General features: G+C 32.5%; 1 protein-coding gene across 9 annotated transcripts in view; it reads left to right on the top strand.

Moving 5' to 3' along the window:
• LOC125055763 (guanine nucleotide-releasing factor 2) overlaps positions 1-16854 on the top strand; it is a 38345-nt gene that overhangs the window by 12637 nt on the left and 8854 nt on the right. For 7 of the 9 annotated variants that reach the window (XM_047658340.1, XM_047658334.1, XM_047658336.1 and 4 more), the window contains 17 exons: positions 90-198; positions 1984-2298; positions 2635-2776; positions 4444-4524; positions 4808-4935; positions 5309-5396; positions 6788-6895; positions 7956-8060; positions 9573-9683; positions 9937-10034; positions 11251-11274; positions 12410-12533; positions 13379-13483; positions 13980-14079; positions 14559-14660; positions 15527-15634; positions 16018-16210. In XM_047658340.1, the coding sequence (XP_047514296.1) occupies positions 90-198; positions 1984-2298; positions 2635-2776; positions 4444-4524; positions 4808-4935; positions 5309-5396; positions 6788-6895; positions 7956-8060; positions 9573-9683; positions 9937-10034; positions 11251-11274; positions 12410-12533; positions 13379-13483; positions 13980-14079; positions 14559-14660; positions 15527-15634; positions 16018-16210 (2041 nt within the window). The remainder of the gene's footprint in view (positions 1-89; positions 199-1983; positions 2299-2634; positions 2777-4443; positions 4525-4807; positions 4936-5308; positions 5397-6787; positions 6896-7955; positions 8061-9572; positions 9684-9936; positions 10035-11250; positions 11275-12409; positions 12534-13378; positions 13484-13979; positions 14080-14558; positions 14661-15526; positions 15635-16017; positions 16211-16854) is intronic. The other 2 variants (XM_047658338.1, XM_047658337.1) reach the window with 2 other exon arrangements.

Here is a 16854-nt window from a genome sequence, read left to right as displayed (position 1 = left end):
TTGTTTTCTATTTATTATGTAAAGAAAAATAATAATCAAATAATAATTATAGTATATTTGATAACTTATAACAAGTAATTGGTCCGTAGGTCAGATTCGGCTTGAAGCACTTCTCCGATGTCATCACTAAGAGGAAATTGGAGATGTTGCCGGATAACGGCACGATAGTGTTTGAATCGATCGCAAACATACATAAGGGTATGTATTCTGCTGTCTTGTTACTATATAGATAAGTAGGAAAATTCATAGGATCATTTCATACATCAATCAATTATTTGACATAGCTTGTCGAGATTTATCTCTAAATAATATGACACCCGAAACTTTTCATTGGGACATAAACATTATTATTTATTTCGCATTGTAGACCAGTGCCGATAATTTTTGAAACCTAAAAAAATTACAGTAGGATGAAACCCATTAGAAAAGCTGGGGAACATGATCAAAATGAAAGGAAAAATAAATTACGGTCGATCTGAGGTCGGGAAGGGGAAGGGGGGGAGTTTTAAGGGTAAAAAACGGTTTATCTCGATTTCCGGCAAAACTACAAGTCCTATCGAAGAAAGTTAAATGGCAAAGTTGGAGGTAATAAAAAGATCTAAAACTTTTGTATTCACACATTTTTCACATAACCTCAAAATTTATGTGAAAATTTCAAAAAACCAAGTTTTTGGTTTTTTATTTTTATCTTTAACAAAAATTATTTTTTTTTAACGAAATTTGGTGAAAACTTACCTTTCTATGTCCCAAATACACTGTAATTTATTTGATTAAAAATATTTATTTGTTCACCTTATTTTGAATTATTATCGAAAAAACACCCTAATTTTCAATCGAAAATTCTGACGTCAAAATTTCAGCTTTTTTCAAAAAGTTGGTGTGCTTTCAGTTCGTTGAAATCTCAACTTTCCTATGGTAAAAAAATATATATGTACTACCATAGTAAATCTTCTCAGAAAACGCAAAAAATCGTATACAATAACGCCCAGACCTGTCATCACCTTCCTTACTTCTCTATGAAATACGAAAATTTTAGACCATCTAAAGGCTAAATTTTTTTTTAAGTCACTCAGGTATATATAAATTATCTTAAAATAGTAATAAATAGGCATCTGATTATAATTTAAAGAAGATTCATAGAGAAGTAGGGAAGGGGATGACAGGTCTGGGCGTTACTGCATACGATTTTTTGCGTTTTCTGAGAAGATTTACTATGGTAGTATATATATATTTTTTTACCATAGGAAAGTAGAGATTTCAACGAACTGAAAGCACACCAACTTTTTGAAAAAAGCTGAAATTTTGACGTCAGAATTTTCGATTGAAAATTAGGATGTTTTTTCGATATTAATTCAAAATAAGGTGTACAAATAAATATTTTTAATCAAATAAATTACAGTGTATTTGGGACATAGAAAGGTAAGTTTTCACCAAATTTCGTTAAAAAAAAATAATTTTTGTTAAAGATAAAAATAAAAAACCAAAAACTTGGTTTTTTGAAATTTTCACATAAATTTTGAGGTTATGTGAAAAATGTGTGAATACAAAAGTTTTAGATCTTTTTATTACCTCCAACTTTGCTATTTAACTTTCTTCGATAGGACTTGTAGTTTTGCCGGAAATCGAGATAAACCGTTTTTTACCCTTAAAACTCCCCCCCTTCCCCTTCCCGACCTCAGATCGACCGTAATTTATTTTTCCTTTCATTTTGATCATATTCCCCTGCTTTTCTAATGGGTTTCATCCTACTGTAATTTTTTTCACTTTTTATTTATTTTAAAGGCTATCTGCACTGGTCTATTGATACTTCAAAAGAATTAAAAACTCTGGTGATTACTACGTCAAAATTTTAGCCATTCTTGCTGACCGGTTTCTTACTGACAGCTTTTAAACCAAATGTGTACAATATTTTTTTGTTAAATAAGTCACAATCTATATGAGTCTTTTATTGTTTTTAACTTTTTAATTAAATATTTTTTTTAGCAATAAAACCGTACTGCGGTCGATCGCCGTCCCTCATGAGTGCTGTGAAGCGATTATGCACAGCACTGGCCATGCTAATCCGTCTTTGTGATGAAGTCGCGGTCGCCAGTCTTCGATCAAACGCTGACGACTCAGAAACTGAAATTTCCACCGCAGCCTTGTCTCCAGAGAATGTTAATTCTGTGGTAAAAGGACTTAAGTTGGCGGTAGAAGAAGTGGCGAGTCTTGCGCAACAGTATATGGCAAGGCCGGCATTATCGCCCCGTCCGGCGGTTGTTTCTCCGCGGGCATCGACGCAGAGGAATTCTTTGCCTGGTAGGTTGCATACATTTCTTTGAAATTATTTCTTTATAATTCGATTATTTTGTTCTCAAACATATTTTCTTTATCTTAAATAAATATTGTAATTCTTGTTTGATATTTTTGTCTCAGTACTTAACATGTTTTAACACTTTGACAAACTTTTGGCCTTTAAATAAATGGAATGTCTATCTTTATCTGAGATTTTCTTTCCTTTTGATCTTTTAGTGGTGATAAAATTAAATTATTCCAATTATTTTTTTATTTTAACGGTACAGTTGCTACCGTAAGTCATTTATGTATGTATGTTAGCGATTTTATCAGATGCTTTACGTATATTTTCACTTACAGATATACCGTTAACGCCCAAAGAGAGATCTCTACTCACGGGAGAGCCAGGGACGGAAAATAGCGGCGTACGCGCATCACATTCATCAGAGTCGATACTGGATGCTCCAGACACACCCCCACCCAAACCTGCAAGGCCTAACCGGTAAATATCGAAATAATAATATAGTAATAGGCTTCAACAGGCATTGTAGTGTCCCAAGTATGTTTTGCATGTATGTTTAAAACATAGTACAGCAATTTAAAATAACCTAACACGGTAATACACTTCAGCCATGACACTTTAATACAGCTTAATAGGATGCAAATACTACTAAATTATACAAATTTCAAAATACATAATAATTGTATTATTAACTAAAATTGCTTGCCATGTCAAAACATACTAGCTGTCATATTGAATATACGTAATCGTAACAAATGGTAGGCTGTCCTGTGTAATACTATAACAAATATATAATAATAATATAAATATAACAAAAATAATAATAATATAACAAAACTTTTTCAATTTTAAACATAAATTGTTATAAAAAGTATTCAGAAATAATTAATCCATAAACATGGAATTTTGGAAACAGCGTTGATTTTAAATTAAATTATCTTTGTTGGATATTCATTACAAGTACTGATATCGAAAGTGCGGCAACGTCGCATTGGTCAATATCCGGACGAGAAAAACTTGCTTTAACAAATAGCTTGATATTAAAATAATTGAATAATTTTTTAACTATGTTTTTACGGAAATTGCAATTGAATCGTTTAAAAGTATATAATTAATTTATTAGGCACTTTCGCATGACTGGCCAGAGTAATTCTAAATATTATATAATCATTATGCATAGAAATTTGACCTCGCTATCATAATTTATTAAATTTCGCATAACACCGGAAGTGATATCGTAGCAAATTACCTAAGATCATGGTTTTTTATACTAGATGAACTGGTGAACTTCGTATCACATGCATATATTTGATTTTAAATTGACCAAAGAGATCGGACCTCATACTACAGCTATGAAACACAAATTTCGAAAGGCAGCTATATTATAAATATATTTATAATTATAACAAATATATTTTTTCAAAAAGACATCAAATATTTTCCATGGGAATAGTTTATATTGGAAAATTCAATCGTCGTTTTTAGTATTTTTTTTCCTTATTATGTTTTCCATCGTTTCTGCAACCGTTATCTGCACTTAGGGTATAACTTCGAAAAGGTATACTGAATTTATGAGCATTAATTATATTAACATAGAATTTGGATCTCGGACCTCGGTAATAATTGAATAAACATTGCATTTAAACCTCAGATGTGACAACTATCGCTTATGTTAGATCATGTTAATTTATAAATATGTGTGCAGTATTGGCATAGTAGCTTCAGCGTGCGACTCATTTCTGAGGTCGTAGGTTCGATGCGCGGTTGTGCACCTATGGAATTTCTGTCTATGTGCGCGTTTAACACTCACTCGCCGGAATAAAATCGTTAGGAAACTGGTATCCCTTAAACCCATAAAAATACGGTGTGTTACAGGCATAAAAGGCTCATCACCTGATTGCTTATTCAGGTCTAAATTAAATGCCCAGAACTATGAGGTTGTGCATGCATAATCGATTTAAAAAAAATCTTTTTGAATATCGCATAGCCGACAGTGCCTTTTGATCTTATATTTTATCTAAGATGTCTATGTATACAGCATTAATTTGCACTATACCAACATTATAAGATTATCAGAACACCGGAAGATACCATAAATTATAGACCATATTGGTTTTGCATCAGGTTTATAAGTGAAAGTTTTGCAGGAAAATCGAGTTGGCCCCACCGTTGCCGCCTAAGCGCAAGTCGGCTAACGACAACTCTCTGTTAGGAGTTTCGATTGACAGGTAATATCGAATTAACTTTTTATATATATTAAACCTTGTTAAGTTTAATTATAGTTCCAATGTTAGCTTTCCTCATATATAAGGAAAGTTACTTCTAATTGATAGCCATAAGATTCTAAGCCGGTTAAAACGAATTTTGATCGTTTTTATTTAAAAAAAAAAAAGGGAGTGTGTACTTATGTACGCGCGTAAGAAGTTATACTTCTTTGGCATTATTAGCTAGCTTTTAGGGCTGGGCCTCATAGTGTCTTAAAAATCTTTTTAAATGAAATTATTTTTGCAGTTTATCAATGCAATCACATAGTAGCGGCTCTCAAGACTCGATGTTGAACGTGTCTAATGACGAAGAGAGGAATACGCATGATTCAATGAATCACGTGTTTATAACTCAACCCAGTACAGATTTAGTCAGTATGTATTTTATTTATAATAACGCGATATTATACCCTTTTTTTATTTATAGTAGTGAATTTACAAGGAATAATTATTTCCGATTGGATGGTACAAAATCCTAAAGCTTTGTAAATTAGTAATTAATAAATAAATATAATTATAAAATATATTTATTTATTATTTTATTGTTTTCCCCCTTTTAGAGTCTGTAAGTAGTGTTATTGGAAACTTTCTTATGATTAATATATTTGTTTAGTAAATATACTTATTACTCTTAAGTTAGGCTAGATCGTAATGTTATAAGTCTTTGTGCAAACAATTTATAAAAAAAAATAACCCGGATACGCCATGTTCACATTATTTTCCTGCTACATTATATAAACATTTTCAGGTATATGTAATTGTAACAATTTAAATGAAATGAGGACCTCGGTGGAGTCACACGAATCCCATATGAGTAATGCTCACTCCCATAATCGGTAAGTTATAAAAATCTTGTCATTTATTGAATGCATGAAGTCCTGTAAATCCCCAAAGGCAAAGGGGCAGGTACATTGGTGTATTATAGGTATGTTAACTAAAGCTGGCGGCTTCAACACATTTACACTTTGTGGTTATGTAGTGTCTGTGAATAAGCGCGAGACGTGATGTCAAACTGAAATACAATCATAAATACATCATGAATAGACTGTCCGTCGTGTATGAGTGGACTAAAATGTATAGTATGGCAAAAAAAACATATTTTGAAACATACTGTATGTGAAATTGCATTAGTGTGAGTACTGTGAACCCGCCAGCTTTCGATAACCGACCTATAGTTTCTTTAGAACTTTTTCAGAAGAACATAATACCAGTTTCTTCTCGATATTTTCTACGTCCGAATGTTAATATAGAAAGAAAATTCCATTATTGTACAGCCGAGGTTTTAATGTACAACTGCAAGGTGCACGTTTCGCAAAGCTTAATATAGCTCTAATAAATTAAATAACACATACATTTATATAACTATACAAAACCATAGTCTACCACAACTGTGATAGACCTTTTATGGAACATATTAATTGAAATTAATTTTATCCATCATTATAAAGGCCTTTTATAAGCAATAATAAAAACATTATTTTTATTCCATTATCATGTTATTACATTGAATTTAAAAAGCGCATTGTTGAATAATACAGGGTGTCCCAAAAGAGAGTTTAGTTGATCTATTAAAAAAAAGTAAGTCGTGTATCAAAAAATGGTTTATTCATTATTAAAGTACACATTTTGGGAATTTATTTCTTAAAAATAATACCTTCCAAATGTAGACCCTCGCGTTCGCGGCACTCATTTAATCGAACAACAAAATTACTTATGACGGTTCGGCAGGTGGACTCAGTGATGGCGGCCATATTGTGACGGATATTTTCTTTCAATTGCGCCAGAGAAGTCGGCTTATTGGCGTAGACTTTAGATTTAAGATAACCCCATAAGAAAAAATCCATAATTAAATCAAGACTGCGTAAAGGCTAATTTATGTCACCTCTCCTGGAGATCAATTTGTCTGAGAAAATTTAACGAACTCGTGGCAGAGACGTATTGGACGTGTGTGACGTTGCTCCATCCTGCTGGAACTATGTTCGTTGGTTTGAGCCAGGAAAGTTTTGAAGTTCAGGCACCAAGAAGTCGTCTAATATTTTCACATAACGCTCTGAATTGAAATGTAAACTTTCTTTTGAGAAACCTGTTATAATTCGGTTAAAATTTAAATTTTTTCCCGACTATAAATATATGGGATTGCGACGCCATCTGGCCAAGTTACGTGCAAAGACTAATGATTATTAATTCAATACTACTATAGAACAATTATAAAATGTTTTAACCACAGATTCTCGAACGAGTCCGGCTTTGTGTCTGTGGGCCACTCAGAGATGTCAACAGAACACAGCTTCACGTCCACCTTTTCGTCACATCATTATTCTAGTCACACGGACAGGTGATATTTTTTTATTAGTTTTATTTTTTACGTTTCACGTTTCTCTATATCTCTTTGTCTCTGTTTGAATGATTTGTCTATGCGATCAAGTTTTTTGTGAAAGTCGTATTGGTAAAACAATATATATGTGCTTTTTGGAAATATGTGTACGCGATATTTTCTCTGGGATTTTTTAAATAATTAATTATTCATTTAAATTTTATTTATTTAAGAAAATTATTGAAATGTTTTTAAAATATGGCTTTCGTTTCACAAAGGAAATGGTCGTAATGTTTTTTAATCTTGATTTTCACTAAAATTATGGAGGTCGCTACACACGAAATGAGAGAGTAATTAAATTTCCTCTACGCTTCAAAGAACGTACTGAGTAAGCTCATTTATTTAGAAAAATCTAATTTAAGTAGACTCCATCAATAAATTCGAAGGACTAATTTCAATGGCGCAATTGCGCAGTTTGCGATTTTAAATTACTAATACATTTTAGTATTGCTAGTTTATTCATATAATAAATTCTAGCAATAATATATACCTCACATCTCACCGGTTGGTATTTATTTTTTAAAATATGCGTTGTTTGATTTAATTTCAAAATCTTGAATGACGCCCTCGAAATGTTATTTTTATACATAAATGTACTTTACTCATAAAAGAAAATCAATCTCCTTGTAATACTTACTCGGCGGAGTAAGTAATTAAATTGTGTTAACTAAAGCACACATTTGGCTCTTTTCGTCACTGCTTAAAAACAATTGAAAGAATGAAGCAAAATAGTACTTTGGTTAAAAGAGTTTTAAACTTTTAAACCAGTCATTATAATATTCCTTTCATCCGAAAGGAATATTATAATGACTGGTTTCGTCGAGAGTAGTTTAGAATTCCAAAATAAATGACGTATGTAGCGGCCTCTTAACACACTAATTATTCAGTAATTTGAGAATACGCAACAATTTCGATTAAAATTGTGCACCTTGCCTAAATATGAAATCAAAATTGTGGCACAATTTCTAAATTTTTTCACAATCTTAGTTCGTCCTTCATGCTTGTTTGTTATTGTTTGCAGTACTTTTGAAAGTACAGAGTATGTGAGCGGAATGAAGTGCACAGTGCAAAATGAGACCCGCATGAATATAATCAGTATGAACAGTGTAACATCACATAATACAAAGTGAGTGTTCCGCTCTGTGTTTATTGCATGCTTTCAAAAAACCACAGCTAGCGTAGTATTTTTGATGGTGTTTTTCAACTAATTTTTTGTGGTGTTGGGTTTGGTTAAGTTAAGTAGATAATGTATAATATTGTTTAATAATATCATACGTAGACAGCTATGATATAGTTTTCCTATCTTTATATAGTTTAGTTCTATGGGCAACAATGAGCTTCAGAGTAGGCCAAGAATTCGCGCTTCGATGTACTTGATAAAATTGTTATATGGTAAGGCCCGCAATTCGGTTGGACGGTGTTTTAGCCTGTGCCTGATGGGGGTACGTCAGCAGCGATATGGTCCGCTGTAACTATATGCGCCCACGGCTAGAACTAACCTTCCAAAAAGGGCACATATTATTCGATGTTTTACGGTAGACAACGAATTACATAGGAACTGTCAAAAGGTCTACTATTTGTTAGTGCCTATATTTGATTTAGTGGCACCTGTTAAGACAAGGTTTTTTGTAAAGAAATAAAAATTTGTTTCAAAATTTTACACAATGTAATAGTCATAAAACGTTAAACACTTTTTGAGATTATGGTGAGCTCATAAAGCTAATTCACGCATACATTAACCCGCTTAAAATATGATATAATGTTTTGTTCCACTTCGGATATTCACGGGTGATTGTAAAATGCATCATTGTTTATAAACAGAGATGATGTACAAATATTTATAGAACATTAATATTTGGTTTTCCTTAGGATTAGTTTCGGCAGCCTTAAGAACAATTTAACCGATTTTTGTGCTGAAAAGCGTATTATTTTTAAGGGAATATAGCTTATGAGCTATCCAAGGGGAGATAATTATTGTTCGTAATCAAAATCAGAATCTCCGCTTTATATGCTACATGCACTATGCTACGGCATAGGCCTTTGTAGCATTATGTAATTACAATTATCTTTCATACATTAAAACACTGTTTCCGATGAGACGTGATCTTGACACGGAAACCTGGTTTGAGTTACATTTATAGCCGCTAAAGACTTATATGATTTTCGTTTTTTTCGTGTTTAATTGATATTTGTAAACACTTGCTCTATTCTTGTAAACAAGTCGCTTTTAAGTCAAACGGTTATATAGGTATATACTTGTGCAGTACCTATATTTCTTGTTATAATGAAATACATAGTTAGTATATAAATATACTATTTACGTTTATTATTTAAACATGAGGTATAAAACATTAATACATAAAAACGAAATAAGTCTTATTGTACTGTTTTCATCACTGCGTAAATGCAATTACCCTCAAATAGTACTTTAAAACAATATAATTAAGACTCTTTACTTTTTATGTGTAACTTGATAATAATCTTATTAGTATCGCCTCTTTAATATTGTCCAAATCAAGTTGTGTTTACGTTGTGGTATTATAAGTCTGATTTTGAATAAGGGGCTTTATCTTTTAAAGCTTTTTTAATATACTTGCGTAAAAAATATGTTAGTAATTCGGTATGTTGTTACGGTTAGGTTGGAGAGCATAACGTCAGACGAGGGCGAGACGCCGCCAGAGTTGCCGGTGAAGACGCGACGTAACATTCGCGCTGATGTGCAACAACACTTCCCCAATGTTGAAATCAGGTGAGCTCATTATATCTTGCTTCGTTTTTGAACACAAAAACATCACTGTACTTTCGAAATTGAAATATTTTCTTATTCACATGCTGTACTTTTGAGCCCGGGATAGTTTCTTTGTTAAGGCCATTCAATAAATGTATAATTTAGAACCTTTTATTTATACTACAAATAAACCTGTCACTGTAAAAAGGTCAACATGTTTTAACGTCGTCATATTAACTTTAACCAAAAACGAATGATAAAATGTTTATTACAGAAAAAGTCCGCCATTTTCGCTTCATGACGCAAGACCGCACACGTTAGCCGAACATAACCACCAGCGACCGCCACCATTACCGCTCAAGAAGAAACACAGTCAGTATTACCATAAAAATATATTTTTTATGAAATAGTTTTGATGTACCAAAAATATTGTGTGATGTTTCCTTCGTGTAATCCAGTAGACGATGAAGCAGGGACATTTCTTCTGTTTCGTTATTTTTAAGATGAGAACGGACAACAGATGAGATATGTTATTGAATGAAATATTAAAAAATAACCAGCGGCGCTACAACCTTGACTGAGATGTCTGTATTTGTTTAAAGATAATTAGTTTTTTTCTAATAGATAAGTAGGGGTTCAGTCTTTTTGACACACGACGTGAATTGTGTGAGTGCATGCCATGCCGGTTTTCTCACGATGTTTTCCTTCGTACGAGCGAGTGTTAAATGCGCACATAGAAAGAAAGCGCATTGGTGCTCGGGCGGGGATCGAACCTACAACCTCACGGATGAGAGCCGCACGCTGAAGCTACTAGGCCAATTTGAATATAATCGAATGATATTTTAATGCGTATATATCTTTATATGACAGTAAATACTTCTAAGACTATTAATAAAACCGATCTGTCTCTTTTCATAATGTGATAGGAAAAGACATATTACAAAATGACATGCTTAATTAAATCATCAATAAAGGGTATAGGAAAGGTTTAATATGTAGTAATATTGTACATATACGCTTTTTAACGGAGAGCGGCTACTAATTACTGGTCAAATCTCTCTAACCTTTATATAGCTGACCCTGCATCTCAATATACTACTATAGCCGTAACTTTCGATAACTGATTTCTGAGCTTTAATATCTTATTGCATTGTCATACTATATGAATCAGTTTTATGAAGTTATGGTCATCCTTTATTAATGAATCGTTTTACTATAGATTAAAAACATAACTTTGGTTAGGTGCCCTTGTTGTGTTTCAAATATAGGTACACATTGTATCTTGTCTAAACTCTGTATTATGCAGTTTATTTCTGAAAAATATAAATGAATATTCTTATTTTTTGTATTACTATATACCATTTATCGCATCCTTATTGCGAGTTGGCAAATTGAACAGCTTTTTTGGGCTTTAGAACATTTGAATATCATGAATATCAACTGTTTCTTTAAGCGGGCATAAACAAAAGATGAACAGATATAAAACTTTTAGAAATAAACTGTATAGAATTGTGGAATTGTCCCGTCCAAATCCTGAATGTATTGGGGTATTAAATGGCATGTTTGTTTATGTCGGTGCGGCGTGCAGTGTTTCAAAGCGTCGCCTACAGTGGTGAGTGGATCTATGCATGCATACTTTGCTAACCTTGCTACGGACCTCCGTGGACATTACTAATATCTCGAGACATTACGAAATTCCACCAGTATCACCTCGACGACTGTAGTGCTACAGCTGAGCGGTTAAGGCACTTTTTGCTACAAATTCAAGTATTTCCGAACCAATTGGAATTAGATTCCTTCAAGAAAGCGTGCGAGCCTTCTGTCGTGGCCATGGGCGACGGTATCACTTAAGATCGGGTGAGCCTCCTGCCCCTTTTGGCCCCTGATCTGTTTTAAAAATCTATTATATGTCACCGAGAACGAAAGGGAATATATAATGCTTAATAGAACATTATCTTGTAGTAATTATGACTTTAAAAACTTCCGCAAAACAAAAGGCAATCGAATCATGGGCCCATGTTGTAATCGTTTATCGATTATTATGTATAACGTAAATTAATCTAGCCTAGCTTAATGGCTTATTGCGCGCCTCTTGCATAAAATGATGATGTCTGCGGCGGTCCTACAGCGGTCTAAACACTATCAGATCCACTCCATAGTACCGACTTATTGGAGATTCATGTGCTTTTAGCTTTTTCATCACATAGCTTGCTCATTGTAGTTTAAGCTTCATGTGTGTAACACGATTGCGTTTTTTACTACGTATTGGAACCTCTATGAAAGATTAAGGATAAGCGTAAAGATATGCGCAATGGTTTAAAAGATTACGAGATATATTCGTTATATTAATATAAATATTATGAAAAGTATGGTGTTTAAGGGAGCTTTCAAGTATTACGTCACGCAATTTCAGAAGATTCTTGACACCCCCCCCCCACATAACGCGCCGTAACGTTTTTCTGTACCCAATAGTAAAACGTTTCATGTCTACCTACACCACCTCTTTTTACCTAAAAGTTACCATTATGTGGTGTAAAGTACTGGAAAGGCGAAAATAATATTAACAGTAGTTCAATCCCCGCCCCGCACCGTAACGATTTACAAAAGGACCCCCTCCCACCAAAATTCGTTACGTAATACTTGAACGCTCCCTAAAGAGGAAAGATATAGAGATTCTAATATAGCGCGTTACGATTGCTATAAGATTTCGTTCCTTAATGTGAATCTTATTAAAATAATTTGTTTAGTTATGGCGTATATGGAGATGTTTGGTAACTGCAGTCACACGATGAACGCCCATCCCCAGATAAATCCGGAGGCTCCACCTGATATGGCATTCAGGCATTCTATACACACATATAATTTGTCCAGGTAAGATTAAGTATGGGTGTATGGGTGAGGAACTATACTTATTATAAGGTATAGGTGCTCCATGGGGCAGACGGGTTTCGCCTAGAATCTCCATTTTTTGCGCAATAGACAGAGAGATAGATACAGAGAGACCAATTCAATTCATTCTTTAAAAAAAATGTTTTTTCATTATTTGCTATATAGCGAAGTATCGGTCGATTTTAATTTCGTAAACTTACTAGTTGTGTAAAAATAATAATTGTCACATATACTAATAAGAAACATAATTATAGGACTAGTTTAATATTGAATTTCAATTAATAAACTGTTTTCTTAAATAAAACCTAAAATGTACCTATAAATTTTTTTAATATGATATGATAACGATGATAAAGACTATTCCATAAATAATAAAAAAAGTAGGATTAAGAAATATTAGTTACATTATATCTGCAAAATGGTTAACATAATATTTGGATAATCATTATAGCAACTAATGTTTTTATTAATTAGCCTCAATTAACCCAATACTTCGTGTAGATAATGTTTTAAAGTTATTTTTCCTATTGGAATATTTCCTGCTCAATTAATTTTTAGTATCCCCTTCGCGCGTAATACATTTTTTTTATAATATAATTATAAGTTTACACATTAATGCATAAATAAGAATCTTTTAGCGAGTTTATTTATGCTTCTATAGGAAAAAAATATCTCCGACGGAGCTGCTAAGTTTAGTAAAGTAAACTTTAAAAAAAAAAAAACTCTATTTGTAGTAGGTTCAGAAAGCATTCTCTAAAGATATGCATGTTAGTATTACAGATTAAAAGATGTTGGATATATGATTTAATTATTTAAATGATTTTCAGTGCTCAACACAGCAGTACGGGCACCCTGAGCATAGGTCACCATCAAGTTCAACGATCTTTGGCCTCATCAATAACGGTTCAGCATTTGAGTACACCGCCACTCAGGTGCGTAATTAAATTCACGGATTATAAAATAATCAATTACAATATCAAAAAGATTAAGCCAAAATATAGCGCTCAATATGTTGTACCCAAATATATAGGAATATTTTTATTCCATGTAATAACTCTATTTACATTCAAGATTCAAAACTAACTAGATATCAAAGACCTCTTAAAGACTATAGGCCTCCTTCAACCGGCTCTATCTCTCTATCTCTTAGCATTATTCTGCCAATCTCACCAACACATAAATAGAGATAGATTCATAAACGACTCTGAGTACTAACTGTACCGCTCGTTGATAATATTAATTTAATTTTAATTATGTGTTAATAATTATTTTTATCAATGTCATATTATTATTTCTCATTGTAATTATAAATATAATTATAGTTAAAATTGTGCGATACCTGCGATAGAGCGAGATAGATATACATTTGTGGTAACGTTAGAGAAGGACAGACGTATTATTATAACTTCTATATTTTGACATTGACAGTGGGTCTGAAGACAGCGTTAGTATGATAACATCGAATAGAACGAGTCCACTGCCGATAGAGCCGCCGGCGCTACCTCCAAAGATGAACAAAAACAAACAGGTAATTAATTTATTTGTATTGCCTTCATATTAATTGCCCATTAAATTTCAAGGATTTAATTATATAAGTTATCATACAGTCGATTTTGTATGAAATCACATTTCTTAGTCATTATATCCGAATAAAGATATCAAATTTCAAAAGATTTTGTAAAAAGGTGATAGTCATTTTTTAATTACATGCGTAATTCGTGGGTTGTATAAGCCTCATCTCACCCAACGACACCAAAATTTATAAACCTAAAACTAATACATTATTTAGATACGGTCTTGTACTATAAATGTAAATAACGTTGACCAACTCCTTGTTGCAAATGTCTTCAAAGAAATCATAAAAGAAAGTCATAAGGACACTCAATTCCTTAATTTTTGATTTGGTTTATAGTACAATCATAACGATTATAGCTTTAGTATTTAACTTTTATATTCGCCGTATAAATTTTATATCTCAAAAATAATAGAATAAACTTTTTTTTACAGGTTTCGATTACCTCAAGTAACGAATTATTGCCTCCGCCATCGCCGCGACCTTCCTCACACAACAGTAGTTGTTCTGCAGATGAATCTATGCTCAATAATGTGGTATGTAATATTTCATTGTTAGTAATTTTAATATATTATGTATTTTCTTTATCGGAATCATCTCCCAACATAAGAAAAATACTAGAAAAGTTTGGCTCAATTATCGTCATTTTTATTCATGCTAATATTAATGATTAATTTTTCTATACAACTTTTTTCGTCCGATATAGCTATATAGTGTTTGGCAATTAACTTAAAACACTTTTGGAAGGGGATATTTTTTTTTTAATTTACTTCAGTGGTGTTTTCGAAGTACCGTAGAATGATATTATAATGGGCACTTCAGTTTAAAAGAAAATGGTGCGTGTACTAGTGTACACACGTAAGAAGTGAAACTTCTTTCTGACCTTATTTTTCGAAAAATGATCTACTATATGCAACTTTACAGAAATTGGTTAAATAAAGTTAAATTAGATTTTTAAGTTTAACAAAAACTTTTATTATCATAGACATGAATTCAAATAATGCTATTATTACATTTTACCTTATTTACTACTAAGATTATTACAAAATTTCATTAATTTCATTTACTTGAAGTAATCCGACTAATTTCAAGGTTGTTTCGCGAAATTTGCCGCCGATATTTTATTAAAAGTTTTGAAATGGAATGGCCATTTCAAAACTTTAAATAAAATATCGGATTCAACCTGCGATCGATCAAGCAATTTGTAGTTGGTATTAAAAAAAACAACATGGCGCGTAACCGAAAAACGTGACGATTTTTTTTCTCCCATACGTCGATAAAGAAGTTTCACTTCAATGAGTATGCAATAAAGTCCTAAGTACCGTAATTTTTCAGGGCCGGGTGCAAATCTAACTGCTTTTTATGAAAATCTATATATTCATGTTATCTATAAATATTCCAGAGTACTGAAGAGATGTATGTGAGCGTGTCATCGCCAGGCAAGTTTCCACTTGATGAGGATGAGATTGATCGACTCGAGTCGCGAGCGCCTTCGCCTGTACCCTCACAGGTAATTGTCAACCTTTTATAAACTAAACTACTTAAATTAACTTAAATTAGTTTCAACTACAATAGCCATTTGTTTCTTTTTGTGAAATTGTAAGGAAAATCGATGCGTTCGAGCTTTCAAAAAAGTATATAATCCTTGACGAAACTTACGTTAAACCAGTGTTTTAATCGAAACGTAATTAAACTAATTTTTTATTTATTAATAAGATGGTAATTGACAAAATTTTGGTCAAAGCAAAGGAAATATTTACTTTTTCATAAATAATATGGTGCGTGGTTGGGTAAATTCCGCGCATTTATGTTTATTAGATGCAGACCTAAAATGACAGTGGCAGTGTTATACCTCAATATTTCGTGATATCTTTTAATTTAAATTAATTACAGCGAAGTGAAAGCAGCACAGAGCCGACTCAAACTGAAACTGAAAAATCTCCAGTCGTACCAGATTCGGAAGATATAGTCCTCCAAACGGATGTCAGTACGTGGCTCTTACTCAAAGGCCCGACGAAAGAGGGCGTTGATGTGAGGGGTGGGCACCCAGATGCCCTTATAGTGCTCGCCACTAAGGCTACCAAAGGTACGTTTTTCCTTTTTATTGATGATTTCGATGAGACATGCCCACTGATAGGCATTTTTATTTGATTTTTTTTTATACATCACACTACACTGTCTAGTAACATTGTATATAAATTATTATAATTTTAAATTAGAATTTATTAATTTATAAAAACACTCCTGCCCTAACAGGCGACCCTTAATTGACAAGAGTGAAAATAAGTGAATAAAATTTACAGACGAAACAAAAAAGCAGACACAAAATTAATATGAAAAACAAAATTACGTAATAAAAAATACAAGAAATTAAGTAACTACTATAGGCACTTACAAATAATAGAACTTTTGCCAGTTCACTCAACGGACAATAAAAAAGGTCCGTTAACCTATGTAATTCATATTGTTAAACATATACACAATTGATAATATATTTGTTCTTTTTTTACACCACTTTTTTATAACATAGTTTGTAACATATCTAGGACGAGATACGCGGTTCGCCCGTAATTTTTAACCCTATAGGTTTGATCAGTATCCAAAAATCCTATCAGTGCGTATGTAAATTAAATTCAATTATGTGTTTATTGTGAATGTTTATGTTCATACTGTCCTAATTTTAAGCATGTCTCCAATTTATCATTTTCGTCGTAGGATAAGGGTTTATAG

This window comes from Pieris napi, chromosome 14 (assembly GCF_905475465.1).
Source record: "Pieris napi chromosome 14, ilPieNapi1.2, whole genome shotgun sequence".
Taxonomy (NCBI): Eukaryota; Metazoa; Arthropoda; class Insecta; order Lepidoptera; family Pieridae; genus Pieris; species Pieris napi.
This window is presented reverse-complemented; position numbering and strand designations above follow the sequence as displayed.